General features: G+C 30.0%; 1 protein-coding gene across 2 annotated transcripts in view; it reads right to left on the bottom strand.

The window, feature by feature from the left end:
* T48 (FU domain-containing protein T48) overlaps positions 1–21,260 on the bottom strand; it is a 476,986-nt gene that overhangs the window by 31,213 nt on the left and 424,513 nt on the right. For both annotated transcript variants that reach the window (XR_012757635.1, XM_075374926.1), the window contains exon 2: positions 7,949–8,146. Coding sequence is in view for 1 of the 2 variants with exons in the window: in XM_075374926.1 (XP_075231041.1) it covers positions 7,949–8,146 (198 nt within the window). In the remaining variant the exon portion in view is untranslated. The remainder of the gene's footprint in view (positions 1–7,948; positions 8,147–21,260) is intronic.

Below are 21,260 nucleotides of genomic sequence, written 5' to 3'. Positions count from 1 at the left end.
CTAATGGGGTCAACTAAGTTTTAACTAACCAAAGGTCACATAACTGGAAATTGTATTTCTGATCAATAATTATCAGCTAATATTTTTAAAATAAATTTAATTAAAATTCTTGGTTCAATTTTTGTCATGTTACAGACATTTACTTAAATTATCACATAAAAAAGAGAATATATTGTTGTATTGAGCCAGTTGGTTGCAATTCAACAAAAGTAAACATTTATTTTTCTAGTGCCAAAAGTGAAATGGAAATAAGCTGCATCATGACAACATTATGCATTCACCTACTGTGAATGGAACTACACCCAATGTTGCTTAATGTCAGTGATCTAAGGGAATTGGTTTATGAAACATGTATACGCCAATGGTTTTTATAATTATTTCACATCCTTTTACGTAGAAATATATTAGGGTGTGACTCTTTGAGATGTTTCAGATGAACTGGATTCACTTGTTTTTAAAAGGAAGATTGTAGTATCATGTTAAAAATGTAAATCCTTCAGATTACTGTGATTTAGATAATTATTTTTTTTAAATTTACAGAAAATTAAGTTTACCAATTAAAATAAGTAAAGGTGAATGTAGGGTATTTTGAAACTTTCTATCTTTCTAATTTTCATGTTTTTATTTTTGTCATAGTTCATTACCTAAACATTAAAAAACATCCCCTGATTTAATATTGAATAATTTTAAGACACAACTCTTTTCTTTTTAATGATTATACAACCAATCCAATATTCTAGGTTTACCTTAATTTGTTTTGGAATATGTTCATTATTTTTTCAATATAAAAAAAAATAATTATTTAAGTATTAAATTAACTTCAATTTTAAAATATTTAGATTTCAGAGATCTCTTGATTGGAATCTAAATGAAACATTCTGGTTTATTTTTTACATACTGGAAACTATAGTCTGATATCTAATTAGAGTCACCAAAATTTTTTTATTAGAAATTAATTTTGTAACATGTGAAAAATTACAAACATAAATAAAAATAGATACCAGAACTGTCTTTCAAGATGAAAGACAAAGTCTAATTTGGAAGTTAACAACATCATACTTTTATCTAATAACATTCTGAATTTAACATCAGATAAATATGTGCATCTTCCATTGTCATGACCAAATTACGAAGCTAATAATTGTAATTCAATGAAAGCAGACATTTATTTTATTTGTACCAAAAATGAAATGGAAAAGTGAACAATGATGATAGTCATAAAATTAAGTATTATACTAAAAGTAAAGTCCCCATGATTAGACATTTTAGTTTTCTATACTTTAAAAGTATGCTTTTATATATTATTATTCATAGATTTTAGGGTCACAGATGCCTCCCATTTATGATCTAAGTCATCTGAAAGTTCTCAATAAAACTATGTTTTCACCATAGTCTGTGTTTTCATCATAGTCACATCGACTGGTAAGTCAATCAATCTTCATCAATACCAAGTCCCACAGCAGGCTGATGGTTCCTTTCCTTATTCCAATCCTTTAATTATACTTATTCCTTCTTCCTTGAGTACGTGCTACGGAAGTTGGATCAGCTACACCGCTTCCATTTTCAGTACCAAACAGGGAATATGATACCAAACAGTGCCAAAATGGTACTGATGAGGAAGCTGCTTCTTTAATGTAGTTTAGTAGGGTGGCAGCTCTGTAAACCAGTATTACTGTGTAAGTCTGTATTTCCCATCCTGAGGTTGTACAAAAGCCAAAATAGTGTATGAGATACCTATTAAATAAAATTCAGCCTCCTATTCCTGTTGCTAATCAATTAATTAATACACCAAATATTTACAACAGTTCAAATCGTGTGTAGTATTTTAACACAATAAAACTTGTCATTTCCAAAAAATAAATAATTCTTTGCTTTCTGCAAACATTGTAAAATAATTATTTCTGAATTTTTTGTTTCTCTATTTTAATACAAATAGTATTTGAAATGAAAATGAATCTGTCGTTCAGAGTAATTTATTGTAGAATTTCTTAGCTGCTTTGATACAACAATTTTTTTTTACAATGTTTAAAAATACTTTATTTTCTATTACATCTCAATCTACTTAAGAGTAATGAAAACTATTTTAAATATGCCTTAGTCTAAAGATGTATAAGTGTACAAAGTTGTGTCTATTTTAATTGATGATAACTATGTAGAACTATTTCTACTTTTTTTAATAACAAACTAAACAACATTTAAAATAAGTGATTACACATTAAGATTTCTTCCAATTTCTCTTATTATCTTCCACAGAATTACTGCTATGATTCAGCAAACAGTATCAGCTAAGGAAAACACAAGAGTGATTGTAAGTATTAAAATCAATAGTTAAAAAAAACATTAATGAGACAAGTATTTGATTTGTTTGTCACCAAAAACGTTAATGTTTTACACAAAATGTAAGCATGAACGTTTCATAAAAATCAATACCAATAGTTTATTAGATATCCTGAAAACATTAACCAAACAACTATTCATTCATAAAAACCTATATTTTTTTTTAACAGAAATGATCAATTATTTATATAATTTATATAACGTTTGCATTTTTTTGTTAATATTTTCATAAGAAAACTAAACTGACAACTTTCAAAAGATCTGAAAATGAACTTTTAGAATGTATGTGTATTTTTTATTTATTGTGTTGGCTTTTTACTTCTGCAGTTGTGTACCTTTAAAAAATCTTAGGGAATAGAATTCTTAATACTTTGAAACAGCAATTTTAATTTAAAAAATAAAGAAAAATCTTCAAATAAACATAAAAAACTGAAGAAATAATAATATATCTTTAAATGTAAACAACACTTTTTCCTATTTTATTTTATTAGAAATTCTATAAAATAGAAAAAAAATGTTGTTTACAGTTAAACATTATATTTTTCTTTCATTAGCAATTATAAAAAAAATTGCCTGTAAAAATTATATGAAAACATAAACTTTTTAAATAATAAACTGAACCAAGTTTAATAAACATGAACCTAAAATTTGCAACATGGCATTTAATAAACTATGCATCATAATAAACTTATGCATCATCATAATACAAAGGGTACATAATAAAATACAAAAAGGATACATCGTAAATACACAAGAAATAATAAACAAACAATTCAATTCCAACACCTTTTTCAAAGCCATATTCAAAATACATATAATTTTTTTTTTTAACCTTTGGTACTACCATTAGGTATTATTTCAGAGGATAAGATAAAATGGCAATTTTATGGCATGTGAAACTGACATGCCTGACTGGGAACTGAACCCAGGACCTTTGGATGAAAGGCCGAGATGCTATCACTTGTGCCACGGAGGCCGACAAATACATTATGATAACCTAACTAAAAAACAAAAACTATGTCAGCTGGTGTTTCAGAGTGAGATTAGCAGTATCTGTTGCAGAAGTTGGTTGCAAGATCAGTTGAAGATATTATGACATATGTTTTGAAAAATCTTTATTAAATTTGATTTGTTGTTTATAAAATTTATTCTTATAAGTTTATTTTAATTTTATTTATTTTATAGAATATGTCACAATGTATTTATAAAGGATAATTAAACCTTACAGATATACATAGGTATGTTAATTAGCCTATTTAGGCATAATTATAATTTACATAGGTTAAACACTGTTAGACTATGAATGGAGGTAAAACATTGTCAGTCTATAGAAATAGAATTACACCTTAAAATATGATCAATCTTAAAAAAAAATTGTTTAATAAAATACGTTTTTCTTCATAAAAAACAAACAGATATTAGTTTGACAGGAAACTAATAACACATTTTTCAATTAACATAACTTTTTACATATAAATATGACAAGAAAGATGGTGTTGTCACAATCTTTATTTTTAAGTAAAAATAAAACTAGACAAAAATAACTTAATAATATAATCACATGATCAACATATTTCAGGGATCTAGTTCAAATTCTTAAATAAGTTATATGTAAATCTATACTATTATTTACATAGCTATATTTTAATAGAAATACATGTCAAAATTTATTAAAATTATCAGATAGAAATTTTTAATAATCAGAATTGTAAATGTAACAGTTAAAAAAATGAACAGGAACATTAAAAAATAAGATATACAATAGACAGAAAAAAGAAAGAATGAAAGAAAGTAGCTTATTTTTATTCAAGAATAAAAACATCAACGATGAGTAAAACAACAATAGCAAACTAATATCTAACTAGAAGAGAAAGCAAACAGTAAGCAAATATAAATTTTTTCTCAAGACTGTATATTAATGTAGACAACTCTACTAAAATATAATAATAATAAGCTGAGATTTAACATAAAAAATAGCCAAGTAGAATAATGAGATCACTAGTAACATATTACTATTCATTTATTTATTATTACTTAACTGTAATGTACACAGGAAATAAAAAAATTCTAAATTTTTAATTATATTTTATAATGTATTGTTCATAATATCTTTTTATTTTTAATTTCTTTTTATGTTCAAAGTAGCTAAAGAAAATTGCCCTATATTCCCACAAAGGTCACATCTATAATTTGCAATGATTAATAACACACGCATATCATACATTAACAACTAAATGAAAATTTATTCACCTACATTGTTTCTAACCCTCTGTTTGACAAACTTAATATTTCTCATTATTAATATAATATATAAGTTGATATTTTGAACTTCTGAATAATTTTAATGGTTAATATATATCAAATTATTCAGTCAAAGGTTGCTGTCAGAGATAATTTTAATACATACATATGCAGAATGATTCAGAAGTTACGGGAAATAATTTTGGAACTGATTCTAGAGATTGAAATAAGGAAAAACATTTATACAAACATATGTCTGAAAAAATTTTGCTATTGAGTTACAGCTAGCGAAAAATTTCCCCAGGATTTCAGATCTCCTGGTGAAAATGAAGTCATATTGAAAATACTATGGCATTATGTAACAGATAAACTTGATAGTTTCTGATTTTTTCCTGAAAAATTGAATAAAACAGGTCCCAGAACTGTATCTCCCGTAGTATTTATGATATCTGAGGTAAAACAGAAAAATTCAGTAGCGAAGAACATATTTTTTTTTTTTTGTTTTATAAGATGTAAAGTATAACTTAATTAAATGATTAAAAAATGCATAATACTTTTTTATTAAAGCTTGCAGAGAATTTAATTCTGAGAAAACTGATGTAATAAAGTCTAAGAAAAAAAAAAAAATTTTACGAATTTGTAAAAATTAAAAATAGTTGTTTTAAGTACAGTAAATTTAGACTTTTTAAAAATTAGGTTGGCAACTCTAACTGTATACTTTGAAATGAATTTGAATGAATACTACTCACTGTTGTCATAAAATTGTCATTACATGTTAATAATAAACGTTAGGTGCTTTAGTTGTTTTTAACATAATTTTGATTGTGTTTAATTATTATGGTGAATCAAGTAATGTAGAGTTTTTGTGTTTGTTGTACTCTAAACTGTACCTACAATTTTCTAACTGATTCTGAATTTAAAAACGTAAAATTTTGTTTTGAATTCTTTGTTTTGAAAAATCCCGCTTCTTTTCATTCATCAAATTTTTCTGATATGATAAGATAGGTTTTAGTGTTTTTCTAGTTTTTTAATTTATTTTAATATACCTTTAGCATAGCTCTTGTCATGTAATTAATTAAGTAAACAGTTAAACAGCATGATGAACACAACACTTCAAATTATTAACAGTTTGGTCTAAGCTAACAGAATTGCTCTTCCAAGGCATCTCTTGGAGTTAGTTACAAAATTTTAAGTTGATAATCTGAAATATTTATATAACTTAAAAAAATTTATACAATTTTTTTTTGGGCCAGGGGTTTTTATCTACAATTCTTGTTGTATGGTTGAAAGTGCTTTTTAGAATGAAAAAAATATTCAATTTTTACAGTTGAAATAACAAATATTGAAGAAAAATTAGCTTTCAAGGAAAAGTGGTAGCATTTTCATTTTTATTTTAGGATTCTGGCTTCAAATCATAGTCAGACATGGGAGTTTTACACTAGCAATTGACATCACAGGATGGCCATTTGGATGTAAAAGTACTAAAAAAATCCTCCTTCCTAATCCCTGAAAATCTGGGATGAATCGGCATAAAAAAGAAAACGAAATCCAAAAAAAATCCAAGAGTATTGTTTAATGATTTTTTTTTCAAAAAATATAACCTACAACTCATAAATAAAGTAGTACAATTTTAATAAATTAATTTACATATGGACACAATCTGAATTTATATTGATTAATATAAAAATTCACATAAAATCACATCTTTTAGTCCTACCTGGATTAAGAATAAAGAAAACTTGTATTTTAATCCTAAAATAAAAAACCTAAAATAAAATTTTGTTTTTGTATTATTTCAAGCACTGCATTCATATACAAGGAATGTATTTGCCTTAATTCTAACTATGAGTAAATGGTAACTGAATACTTTTATTTATTATTTGTTTCATGAAAGCATGCAGTAAACCAAAACATAATAGTATGTAGATTCTAATTTAATTTAATTTAGGGCAACCCATTCAAGAAAAAAAACTACTTTTCTTTACTTATATATTCTAATCTGAACATTGCAATCTGTTCAACTAGTGAACAATAAGCAACCTCCATGGCCCAATGAGATGTGGATGATATTTATGACGTGTAAATGAGATCTAGTCTTGAACAAACTCAGGCAGACCATTCCTTAGATGTGTGGATAATTGAACCTCAGCCACCAAAATACACTGATATCCAATGTCTAGTATTCAAATCTGTATAAAAGTAATAAACTTTACAAGAATTTGAACTTCAGAAACTTCAGTTTTGAAAATTAGCTGTTGAATAACTGATTTGCAACAAAGACATGTTAACCACTAAATCAGTCAGGTGGGCAAAAAAAAAAAATAAGAAAAAAGCTTGTAATACAAAAAAATAAAAATAAAATTATACATTTATTTTAAAAATAAAAATTTTATTAAAATATGTTACCAATATATTGAAATTTCATCAAGTAAAACAGAAAAAATATTTTGGAGGGTGGGTAGAAGCCCTGAACAAATATAAGAATAAAAGTAAACTGGTAAGAAATTCAAATGATGTTCAAGGATTGTATATCTACAATAATCTATTTAATTACACAACAGCAACAACAGAATTACCCTCACTTACAGTTACTGATGGATGACAATGAATCTTTGTAGCATGCAAAAAATACTGTGTCTGACCAGTATTCGAACCTGGGACCTCCGGATGAAAGACCAAGATGCTACCACTTTGCCACAATAATCAACATCAAAAACTCAACAAGTTTTAAAACATGTTATTGACTGCAGTCTCTGACTGCAGTTTCAGCGTTATCTTGTTTTAAGGTTATACATTGCTGATTATTATTTTTTTTTTGATCTACTTAAGGTATTTCCTGATTTATGTTTCACAACAGAATCACTCATTGTTAAAACCTACATGGGGTAAATTACAATTAATCAAAGTAACACTGAATAAAATTGTTATAAAAATGAACTATAAAACTGTATTGTACTATATGGAGTAACATAACATAGACTGAAATATTTTCTTTCACTAACTGAATAATGGTGCAAAGCATTACAAATGATGTTATCATTATTAAACATCAGTAAGAAAGACTCAAAATCTTTAATTGCTTATCATTGACATCCATGGTGCCAGACAAGTGACAGCTTATACCTCATTATTATACGCACAAAACAATAGTTGTACTTGCTACTTGAATATGAAAATGACGGAATAATTCAGCCTAAACTACTGAGATATAACTCAAACATGGTGAGTTCATATATATCTGCTGCATTGTTTTGTGACACAAGGATTAGTAGTTAAACATGAGGGCCTCCAGAAACTAAAATATTTGATACTAACCTATATTTTGATAATTTTAATATTTTGATAACTAAAACAACTATTTGATACTAACCTCTGCAAACTCTACCCATATAATCGACTAGTGAAGACCATTCCTCACTATAACCTGGAGGACATTCATCTACACACCTCCTAGTGTGTAAAACAATAAGGTGACTACATTTAACACAACGAGCTTCTACTGTTCCATTTTGACCAGGTACTTTTGAATCACATTTTAAACAGCTTTTACCACACTGTTGTTGGTTCCCTGTAACAGAAGAAATAAATCTATTACTTAAACAGAAATATCAGTTACAAAAAATAAAGAATTATACAGTATATTAAAAAAAAAATTATTCCAATAGAATAAACAATGTTTATCAGTTATTTAAATAAAATTTAAAAAATCCTCAAGAAGTGTTTCAGGTAGCAAAAATGCAGTAGCAAAAAAAGTGTCATTCAACAATTAAACAAACAGCTTTACAGCAAAAATAGGTTTATTAAATAAATACAATCTTTTTGTCTACTTTTCCATGTAATCCTCACCAACTTCTCTGCTACTGTCCCATTCTTTTACAAGTCTTCTTATTCTCTTAGCAAAGAATTCTTTGCCTTGGCCTCGAAACCAGTTTTGTACTTTTTTCTTTATCTCTTCATTGTTGTTGAACTTGATGCCACGCAAAGCTTCTTTCACTGGCCAAGCAGATAAAAATATGAAGGAGCAGGTTAGGGCTGTAAGTAGGAGCTCCCAACCCACTTTTCCAATAGTTTCCAGTGTTAGTTGTGCTGTATGAGGTTGAGCGTTGTCTTGAAGAAGAAGCATGCCTTTCCTCTGTCTATCTGGACATTTCCTTTTCAATGCAGGCTTGACTTTGTTCTCAATCATGGCTGAGTAGTATAGGGTGCTGATAGTGCCGTTATCAACCTAAATAATCACAGAAAATCGGTCCATGGGCACTCCAAAAGATGGTTAACATGACTTTACCAGCTGATGGTTGCATTCTGGATTTCTTACAGACAGGTAATTCAGAGTGTTTTTATTGCATGCTTTGATGCTTGGACACTGGCAAAATGATGTAACCAAGTTTCATCACAGGTTAAAATCCTGTCCAAAAATGCACTATCTTAGTTATTGAAGCGATTTTTGAGTTCGGTGCAAATTCGAAATCTCTTGGCTTTGTGATGAATGGTAAGCTCTCTGGGAACCCACCTTGAGCAAGTCTTATGGTAGTTCTGTTTGTTTTGAATGATGGAATCAGTTGTACCAATCATTGAAGTAACTTTGTATGATCTGAAATTCACTCACAGTACATTCTTTTCTTTGCAGTTGATAAATGACCGAGAACCACCACAGATTATTAAACTCCCCAAAAATATCCAGGAAGATTCCCAGGACATATTCCATTTCACTGGTTGTTACCACACTCATCACACGAAGTATAGCGTCCTCAGTGCCTTTTCCAGGATGAAACCCATACTGATTCTCAATCAATAAGCTGCTCGAGGTTAACCTCCCATTTTTACGAAGCTACAGAACCTTTTCAAAAACCTTATCAATAACCGGTAGTAGCGTCAAGGGCCTATACGATGAATTAACAGTAGGATCATTGTCGCCACCTTTAAACAATAATTATACAATTCCCTTCTTCTAACAAGCTAGGAAGCATCCGCCAAACAACAATTAGTTGTAAACATGCATGATAATTCTTACGCTCACTCCAACCGAGCAAACAAGGAGATCCACCGTTATGACATCGAAGCCCGGAGCGTTGCCCCAACCTAAACTACAGACAGGTTGACTCACCTTGGCCTCTGTAATCTCTAAGGACAATGCACCCCCGTGAAAATGCCCGATTTCACGCCAAACCCGCAGATGGTATGAGGTCTCTCCAGTTTTGTCATCATCAGGTAGTAAATCGCCAAGTCATCTATGTAAAATTTCAATATTATCTGAAATTACACCATGCCGGGTTGAGAGAGCAGAAAGAAGTCTTTCCTAAGTTTTTGTCCCAAAACCCTATATCCAGGGATCCTTGTTCCCATGCTCATGCACAAAGGAACGCCAGGAATCCCACTTCGCTGCACGAACTTTATGAAAATTCTGAGACCTACGATCTCTATATTCAGCTACAAGGACTGTCCGCCGCTCAGGATCACCGTCACGCTGAGACGCTCTCCTTAAGCGACAGACAGTCTGTTTTAAAGTTGACAATTCCCTTCACCATAGGGCAAGCCTCTCTCGATCAGAACTGCGGTAAATTGAACACTCGGCGGCATCGATGAAAGCAGCCGACAAACTTTCTGCCGGTCCTCCAAATTCAAAGACTCCAGACCCCGATCTAAAACTCGAAGTCTCTCTTTTTCCTGTTTAGCCTCCGGTAACTACCGTTTAGATAATTCTTCAGAGGATGAATGAGGATGATATGTAGGAGTGAAAATGAAGTGTAGTCTTGTACATTCTCAGTTCGACCATTCCTGAGATGTGTGGTTAATTGAAACCCAACCACCAAAGAACACCGGTATCCACTTGATCTAGTATTCAAATCCATGTAAAAATAACTGGCTTTACTAGGACTTGAACGCTGTCACTCTTGACTTCCAAATCAGCTGATTTGGGAAGACGCGTTAACAACTAGACCAACCCGGTAGGTTAAAACTCGAAGTCTGGCCGAAAGAAAATCAAAAAATTTCATCCAGTCCGCATGCCTGTAGAGAAGACGATCCCGCTGAACTGGAATACTACAGTAGCGCTCACTCGAACCATCAACAATTTCATAAACAATCAATCGATGATCGCTCGAGCAATCATCCACTACCTTCCAGTCACAAACATTGGCAGGAATAAACCTACCAATGGTGATATCGATGTTCGTTCCATCAAACAGTCGACGCCCATCTACCATACCACGGACAACACATGATGATTATTTGAGAGCTGTCGAACAAAGACACAATCTAATTCCCTTCTGCACACAATAGCGAACATGCTTTCAAAACCACAATAGAATCTCTTCCAAACAGAGAAACCTGGCAGTTCACCAGACACAACATATCGATGCTGCAATAAAACAACATCCAACCCTACCACACGATTTCACGGGAGGTGATCTTGGTGACTGCAGGCGTGAAACCGACAGATTTGCTTGTGTCAGAGAGGCAACAGCGTTACCTTGCGGGGTTACTTTGCAGGGCGCCTGTTGAGTAAACTCGAACAAGTACGTGACGTAATATCTTTCTAGGAACGGCGCTTTTTACACGGATTTGAATACTAGATCGTGGATACCGGTGTTCTTTGGTGGTTGGGTTTCAATTAACCACACATCTCAGTAATGGTCGAACTGAGATACAAGGCTACACTTCATTTACACTCATACATATCATCCTCATTCATCCTCAGAAGTATTATGTGAAAGGTAATTACCGGAGACTAAACAGGAAAAAGAAAGGGCACGGTGCTTTTAGGGACAGGCTGCAGAGGTTTAGACTGGTGGACTCAGGAATCTGAGTTCACCAGTCTAAACCACAATTGGGTGACGTTCATCATGTTTTGTTTGAATGCTCTAAGTACGAGTAAATGTGCAAGGAGACTATTTGTCGGTTCGATGTTATAGGATCGGCGTTAGATTTCCGTGTTAATTGGTGAAACCCAGGCCGAATAGGTCATAGTGGAGAACTTTGTAAATTACTTGGCAAAAGAAAGGATTGTTGAAGGGGTCTAGGGTTCCGCTTGGGTTTTCCCGCTTTCTGTTTTTGTTGTTTAGTATTCATGGTATTTTTTTGTCTGTTGTTGTTCTCATATTCTTGGTTATTGCATGTTGATCTCAAACCTTTACCTTTCGGGTAGTTAGTGGATTTCAGTTTCTTATTTTTGTTATTCAGACTTGTTTGAATCTTAGGTTAGATGTATTTTGTTTTATTTTCTTGAGAGTTCTTAATGATAGTAGTAAACCGATGGGAATGTCACACTTGGCATCCTGACTGAGGCAAAACAAGGCTGAGAGCCTTTTGCCGAGGTTTTGAAGATGACCTCCGGTAAATCCCATAAAGGCTAAGTACGGAGGAGGTGGCTGGTGAACGGTATTGTAACATGGATGTGCCAAACTTTCTCGACATTTTTCAGCAATTTTTCAACTGTAAGTCGTCGGTCTTCTTGGATAAGTGAATCAACATGAGAATCTAACGCCGAGATCGACACTGTTACCGGACGTCCGGAGCGGTGCTCGTCGATCTCGCTTTTGTGGCAACTTTTAAAATTTTTCCACCCACGCGTAAAAACTCGCACGGTTCAATTACTGCCGTTCATCCGAGAGAATATTTTTGACGGATGTACACTTTCCGAAACTAAAAATCGGGTCACAGAACGTTGTTCTTCAAAATTACTTACTTCGAGCAAACATGCCATCGTAAGTCGTATTTTAATTTCTCAGTGAGACAATATAATAAATCCGGTCAAGATTTAGAGCAGGCTAATTAGAAAAAGTATAAACTCATGCACAAAAAATCAATCTGAATTTTAGTGTACAAAATAAAAGTAAACTTCTGAGATGGTATTACCCTTCTTTAGGAAGAAAAATGGTTGTTCTAATAGAAGATTAGTGAAACTGCATCCCTGCATTAAAAAAAGTAAAAGATATTAATTTGCAGTCTATTTTACGGTACGGATATGTTAAACATAGGCTGCTCTCCCCAGTGATTAGTACACACTTTCAAATAAAAATGTGAATATTTTTCTAGATTTAATAAAGAATGACAAAAAAATTAAAATGAATTATACACTTTTAACTTTCACAAAAACAAAAAATTACAATATTTGTTGTAGTCAGTCATACATCCAGTTATTTATGGCTTAAAAAGTTTTGAATCAAATGAAAAATAAAACTTTACACTATAAAAATATTAGGACATTATTACAGATACAAGAAAAACCTATCTAAAAAAATTCTAGCTTACAGCAAGGGCTAGTTGAAGGAATAATTACATGCTTCACAATTTTGATTATGAAATTATATTCTTAGGGAAGTCTTAGTAAGTTTTCTAATATCTGGGGGAAAAGCAATTTGTTTCAGGATATTTTTGAACTGATCAATTTAAATTATTGACCAACAGAAAATCATGTATTCATATAATCGTACACAACAAAGTTGTAAAAATAAACAAATAAAGATATAATTATTTTTGTTCTTTTCGACAGACCAACTGTCTAGAAGACTGAACCAGTTCATCATTAAATACTAGTACTACGAGACTGGACTACAGCGGCATACCGTTCTAAAACCACAATTTTTTTTTTTTTTAACTAAACTGTCAGATAGATGCGTTCACAACTGAATCCGTAATCACCTCTACCTCCTACAGTTGTAGACTCGTTTTACGTCGACCGTTGACCTTCTTTTTTAACATACTTTTTTATTATTAAACATGTACACTAAATTTTAGTGTACATGTTAAATATTTAATCTTAGTATACATATTTATTAATAATGTACACTTAAAATCGTATCGTGTATACGATACTAAAATGACTTAATCTATTAATATTAGGCCTATTTTTTGAATGGCATTTTATGGTAAAAAGTAAAGTAAAAAGACTTGGCTAAATTTATAATATATTAATGATTTTATTTGTGTCAGTTTGTTAAGTTTCACGTAAAAAAATAATAAAACAAAAGTAACACACTAAAATAAACGCATACAGACACGCGCGTGCGAGTACATAAAAACACAAATTTAACTATGTTAATATACAAAAGTAGTATTATTGACCGATTATTCTGAGGTACAAAGCTAATGGTAATGATAACAGGAAAAAGATTACGGTACTTTTCCGTTTATTATTTCTCATCATGAAAACATCTACTATACAACTAACACAGCTTAAAAATAAATAGTTATATTTACGTTTCTTTATTAATGTTATTAAAGTATAAGATCTGAATTACTTAGATATGTATTACTATAATACATATTTATTTAGGGGGCGAATATTAGATAAACCTTTCAAATGATGATCGTTTTCCATTTACTCTAAAACAACATTATCAATTTAATTAGAGAACAAATTTTATTAAGCCTATTTCTTCAGTAAGATTAGTAAGTTATATACCGTGTACCAGTTGTAATTTTGTTTGAACTGACAACTATCAAATTGTGTGAAAGGGAACCTGTCCCAATCATAACAGGATTGTAGATTGGAACAATTTTTTTACGCAAGTTGCGTCTAAATTGTTGGTATCCTGCAATTGTTGAAGATCCGGGTGAAGTTGTAATGATTCACTATTTACAAAGACAATAAAATGTCGTGAGGTTACTAGTTCACCAACGATTGTTCAGCGGAGTAAGCATGCTAACAAAAAAAATTCTTATTTGCGGTTTCATATCGTAGCCGTGATACCTTTGTGTCGATTATTTGCGATCATAGCACCCCGGAAACAATAGTGTACGATAATCGTAATCATAATTGTAATCATAATCGATATCAATATTTTAAAGTCTAAAAAATTTGTTGATCCAAATTCGGTCAACATACTCAAACCAATGAAAATTGGGGAGGTCCGCCAAATCTCAACACAGATTCAAAAGTGGCACATATGTCGTATTGGGCAACTATTTACATTAATTTTTACGGCGCTATATTTTTCTCCCGATTTCAAGACATTTAAATAAATTTTACTTGATATAGCAATTATTCGCCTCCTCGGCAAGTAAGTTTATATTTTTCAAAATTAAAGGTGCTAAATCTTAATCAAAGGATTTCATAATGGGACTTAGTTAACAGAAAGTACCAAATAATCTACTGATCCTGTTTTTTGAAATTATCTTTTACTTGTCATTTTTTTGGCTATTTTCTTATTATCAAATAAAGGTTTGAAAGACAGTAGAGAAAATTTTAAAAGAAAATTTTAGAAATGTAGAGAGTAAGAAGCTATTAGTTTTGTAAAAGCTTTACATATTTTATGTTTTGATCAATGAAAATTGAAGAATGAAGATTGCTCTGTTTTTGAAAAAGGTTTTCAGACATTTCATTTTTTTTTTGTTTTCAGTCATTTGACTGGTTTGATGCAGCTCTCCAAGATTCCTTATCTAGTGCTAGTCGTTTCATTTCGGTATACCCCCTACATCCTGCATCCCTAACAATTTGTTTTAAACATTCCAAACATTGCCTGCCTGCACAATTTTTTCCTTCTATAGACATTTCATAATAACATTTTAAAGAGTAACTATGAAAGTTAAGGATAGGAAAACTTCGAGTGTAATTCACTTAGTTGTTTTGTTTGCATGTTAAAAATATAACAAAAAATGTTATAATAATTTCTTTGGGAAAAGAAAAACATGAAACAGCGACTATTAAATGATAGTTTTTGAAATCAATCATAATCAGAGGAACATTTTTTTTTTTAATTTGAACCGAGCATAACCCAAAAGATGAAAATTAAGTCGCGATTTCTACAATTATTTTTAATCTGTAATAACAAATTCTGGTAAAATTTAAGAAAAATTATATAACAGGGTCATTTACAAACACAAAATTAACTTTGCTAAGTAATGAGCAGAGTTGGAGAGTAATCATGAAAAGTTTTCAAACAACTGATGTTCAAAAAAACTGAGTGCAAAAACAATGTGCACATTTTTTTAATCTTTCATTTTTAACTCTGCTACTTTTTTTCACTTATAATAATGACTGTTCTCAGAGCTAAACGATGCAAAATAAAAAATTAGAATGTTCTAAAAAAACAAACAAAATCACTCTCACATAAATTCAGCAGCATGAAAAGTTAGAAGTGAAAAGATAAAAAGTACTTTAAAAAACAGGCACCTGGATTTGAATAACCAGCTGCAAATGAACTAAAAGTTTTTTTTTAATTAATAATAATTTCTATAGTTTCATTAAGTACAAAAGATATATTTAAAAAATTAAATATAGGTTATTGCTATCCAAGTTCTTCAAAAATCCAAAGAAAACTAAGGAATTCTCGATATAAACCATTAAACAATAGTATTTTAAGCAAAGATAAACTTAAAAAGTGATTACTACTGCAATTAAAGACTGAAAGCAATTTCTACTCTGATGGCAAAACTATTCAGTGATAACTTGTAGGAAAAATATTTTAAAAGTTGACAGATTGAAGGAAATAACAGAAAAATAAATAAATAAAAATTTTTCTTTTAATTTTAAATGTATATTTCTATTACAGTACTTTTTTTATATTTTCTCAACTTTTTATGAGATTTTGTAAAAATTTAACAGAATGTAACTTTCTAGTACATAGATTACTAAACACACTTTCATGATTTTAGGTTAAACTGTTCTTAATAAATAAAAAATAATACCATTACACATCCACATCTATGCAGACTTTTATATCAATTATTTTACTACTAATTTTTTTTTTTTTAAATAAAATGGCCTGAAAAAGTTTCAGAAAGAAAAAAATGTAACATTAATATTAAATTTTTTGACATACACTTACTTTCTCTTTGTTACAATATATTTTTAAAAGCCATATTAGAAAAATACAAAATAATTTTTACATAATATTAATCAGTGTTAAACAAAACATATATTTTTGTATAATGAACTCATCTTCATTAATATTTATTTAAGATATCTTTAAACAATTGCAATTATCTTTAGGTTATTTACTTAACAATGCAAAAAAGAGAAATGTAAAAGACAGATGTATATGCACGTGTATGCTGTACAGTCTAGGCATATATCAACGTGAATATATAAAAACACAAATAGAAAATGACAAAGGCTGTCCATGTGTGTGAAGTAATTAAAGTAATCTCTTTAAATCTATTAAAACAATTAAAAATTAATTTTCTTTTTTTGAAAAAATAAAATTAAATTAAAGCGGATAGAATTTTCTACAGAATTGAGTTATTCCAATAAAATGATCTCCCATGACTGGTTTATTAATCTCATGCATATCCACTATCATCGCGTCAATTTATCATTAAATGTACATTTATACTCCTATAAAATATCCATAAAATTAATTTTTTTCCACTTATTGCTGCTTTAATAAGTTAGTGCTTTTATATATTCTGTTCCTACAATATAATTTCCTGAACAATTTATCACTGTAATATTTCATTTAAAGCAAAAAAAAAGTCATATTTTTCACATTTGTATATGTGTATGTATACATATGAAGCAAATGATTATAAAAGAACAAACAGTATAGATTGAGGTAGGGAAGAGACACAAGGGATGTGATTGAGCTAAGAAAAATTATTGGAGAAATCTATATACAAGGAGGTATTTGAAATAAATGTATGCCTGATGTGGAAACACCATTCAACTACGCCAAACGAAATGAACTAATAGAATAATTAAAAAACCAAGATTAATTAAAGAATTGTACCTGAATCAGAATAGAAATATTAAAATAAAGAAAACTGGAAAATGGATGGTTTGACAGAGGAAGACGAGTAAAGTAAATGATGCTACCTATCTTCAAAAATGTAATATGTATATTGAAAATATGATTAAAAATGCTGAAAAAGAGGTTAAAGGGATCACTATGAGAGAAGGGAAAGTAAATTATATATGTTTAACATTAAGACATGAAGTTTTTATAAGATTATAACTGATGATTTCAAAATTAGAAAGCACTGTGACAAACTTGAAATGAAAATTAATATTAGTAAACAAAGGTCATTACGACAGAAAATAAGAATTTAATGAATGCAAAAAAATTAAGAATTGACAAGTAAAACAGTGCACATAATTAGACTGATATTAACAGAAATTTGGAAAAATGAAAATATAATAAAAAATAGTATAGCTGTGGGTAAGAAACCATATAAAAGAAATATTCTGTCATTAAGTAGTAAAATGGAGTCAGAATTAAAAAAACATCTTGCAAAGTATTGTTTTAAGTGTACTTCTCTGTAATAATAAAACTGATACTAAGAAAAACAGAGGCTGGAGGAAGTATTTGAAATGTGAGCATAGTAAAGATCAAAGAAATGGAATTTACACAGTGTATAAGACAGAGAATTGAAGCTAATTAGAACAGTTTGAAACAAAAAAATAATTCGTTGGAACTAGTGAAAAAATAAGGGTTCATTAAATCAGTAAACATGTGAAGGAGAAACGATAAAAAAGGTAAAAATTATTTAAATCTTCTTAAAGGAAATGGGAGCTAACAGGAATTGGAAAGTTTACTTGAAAAGAGAAAAATAGAAATATTGATACATGTGTTTACCTATTAATTTAAATTATTTATAAACTTAATGTTTCCTACGATAAATTGTTAACAAACAGCTGAAATGTAAACATGATTTTACATCAAATTACTACAAGTAAATGCAGTTACAGTACAAAATTAAAAAATAGATTCTCAGAAGTTAATTTTCTGACATGAAATGTCAGTCATTTCTTAAAGCGGGATAACTATACTTAACCAAAGCAAGTATCCCATGTCAGGCACAGCAGTAAAATTAGGAAAAAGGTGATTTTCTATTGATTTTTTTCACCGAGCTAAATAAATTGTTGTATATCAGTATGCCAAGTCTACCGAAATGCAAGTGTTATTCAGCGCTACAAGTCGTACCTTTAATCTATTCATCACAGGAACTGAATGAATTCTGCACATCATTACTGTTAGAAAAAGAAATTCTGACTACTGAAAGGGTACTTCAGATATTTTACATCACAGCTATAAGAAAGACTGTGAAGAAACGACGTCTGTTCATAATATAACCTAACATTTTATTTACGCGCCAACGAAGAAACTTAGTAACATGTTCTTGATTTGTAAATATCTCGTTTAGTTTTCATTTAATTGTTATTTGAGTGCGACATGTTTAAGCGTTGTAGCTATTTTTGTTTGTAACATGCGATTTCGGAAGCAACGATACAACATAAAATTTTGCGTGAAACTGGGAAAAACTTTCACAGAAACGTTTCAACTTTTGAAACAAGCTTACGGAGATGATGCTCTGAGTGGTACGCAACGTTACGAATGGTTTTTACGATTTAAAAGTGGTCGTCAGTCAATCGAAGATGACCCTCAACCAGGAAGTCCTTCGACTTCAACTGACGATGTCCCGTTCAGAAAACCAACGATTTGGTGCGTATAAATCGCCGATTGACTGTCAGAGAATTTGCAGAAGAGGTTAGTATCTCAATCGGATCATTCCGTGACATTTTGACCGAAAAATTGAACACGCATCGAGTCGCAGCAAAGTTTGTTCTTCGTTTGATGGTCGAACAGCAGAAAGAATATCGAGTGGATGTTTGTCGGCAGTTTCTTGAACTAGCCAATGACGATGAAACATTAATATAAAGGATCATAACGGGAGACGAAAGTCGGGTTTACGGCTACGACACGAAAAAAAAGTTTAATCAGCGCAATGGATCGGGGAAGGAACCAATGGATCGGGGAACCATGGGTTCTAACAAGGCGTTTTACAACGGTTAAGTGAAAAAAAGACAACTGATGGTTCATTCACCACGACAATACGGTTCAGCTTTGTCAATTCGTCAGTTTTATGCCAAAAATCAGATGACTGTCCTCCCTACTCGCCAGACCTAGCTCCTTACGATTTTTTCTTATTTCTGAAATTAAAAACGGTGATGAACGGCCGTTGTTTTGAGACACTGATGACATTAAAACAAATTCGTCACGGACCTTAAAGGCCATTTCAAATGAGGCTATCCAGGACTGCTTCGCGAAATGGAAACACCACTGGGAAACTGTGTGAATAAGGGAGCAGAGTACTTTGAAGGGCAAGGTCCAATAATCTGTAAAATTAAAAAGATTAAAAAAATAAAGTTCGGTTATTTTCTGAACAGACTCTTATATTCAAAGCAACATATTTATACATCTTTTACAGTGGGAAACAACGTATCACTATACTGCCTCCTCTGTTAGTTGGGGAAATTTAATTTATAAAACGTAGATAATATTTTTCAGTAATACTTTCTTCAAAAGTTGTTTAAAAATTAGTTGATTAATGTTTTACCCTTTAATATTTTAGTAAAATATATATTGAATGAATAATACAAATTTTATAAAACAAGCATCAGGTTCCTTATTAAAACATTCCAAAAAAGTTAATTGTTCCAAATTTTACATTCTTTAATTTTTGTAATCACTTTTTGTGGTCTATAAAAATAAAAGCTAATGTATAAAAATAAAATAAAAGTCAATAATTATTTGAAGATGAGAATATTTTTAATTTCACAAACTAAATAATACTATGGTATTTTATTTTATGTAGAAAAAGGATGAATAAAATAATATCAAAATAACATTATATCTATTGTTATTATAATGATAATTGATTCACTTCCTTTAATTTTTCCTCATCACATATCCTGAAGTCCACAAATATATTTTATTATATATTTTGCTTTATAGTTTTTATATTTTATATAAAGTACTAATTTAAATCATTTGTAATTTACTTCACAAAAGAAAATAATAAATTTATTATTAAAAATATGCATTTAAGGAGTTGCCAAATAAGTTCAAGTGATTAGATATGAGACACAAATCCCTCTTTGCAACTTAACAGTAGAGGTGTAATGGTTCCTCATTACCTTTTTAATAAGTTATATAAATAATTGAAATCTTGTTTTTATTTAAATAAGTAAAAAGTTAAAGTTTAAGTTTTTATTTAAATTTTGCTTTCATTAAAAAAAAATTTCAATTTCAAGAAATCTCAAAATTTCAATCTGATAAAACATCAGACAGTGTTATAAAAACTGCAGCAGATAGCAGCTCTCACGTAATAAATTAAAAGGCAAATTTTATTTCAATATTACAGTAATGTAACAAACATTACACCAAGTACATAGTTTATTTTAGTATTTTTAATTTTTAATATGGAATTTAATTAAAAAATTCATTAATGACTGAGGATCCAGGATTCCGTGAAAATACTTTTATTATAAAATTAAGGTGATATGTCTTATCTCAATATTCTGAATTAGGTGGCTTATATTGTAGAATCTAAAATACAATTTAATAGTACAAAGAAGTAATATGAATCTTAAAAAGATTAATTTCAGTAAAAACAAAATATATATATATACCATGTTAACAGTAGTGAATATATAATGCAGTAGGGGGATATTAGTGTACTAATTAATGAAAGGGTGTATATAGCAATATATATATATATAATGGACTGTACCTAGGTGATGGAATCTCACCACCATTATTCAACTGCACTCTAGGAATGGTAACAAGGGAACAGCTCAAAAAATGCCCCCAAAAGTAAAAATAGGCCAAAAAATCAAAACAAACTGTCTTGGTTTCACAGACAACTTGGCACTGCTAGCAAAGACAAAAAAAGCTAAATCACAGATATTAGAACTTCAAAACATTGCAAATAAAATTGGCCTCATAATATCATTCAAAAAT

Source organism: Lycorma delicatula, chromosome 9 (assembly GCF_047948215.1).
Source record: "Lycorma delicatula isolate Av1 chromosome 9, ASM4794821v1, whole genome shotgun sequence".
Classification (NCBI taxonomy): Eukaryota; Metazoa; Arthropoda; class Insecta; order Hemiptera; family Fulgoridae; genus Lycorma; species Lycorma delicatula.
Note: the sequence above shows the minus strand (reverse complement) of the source record. Positions and strands in the feature narration are given on the sequence as shown.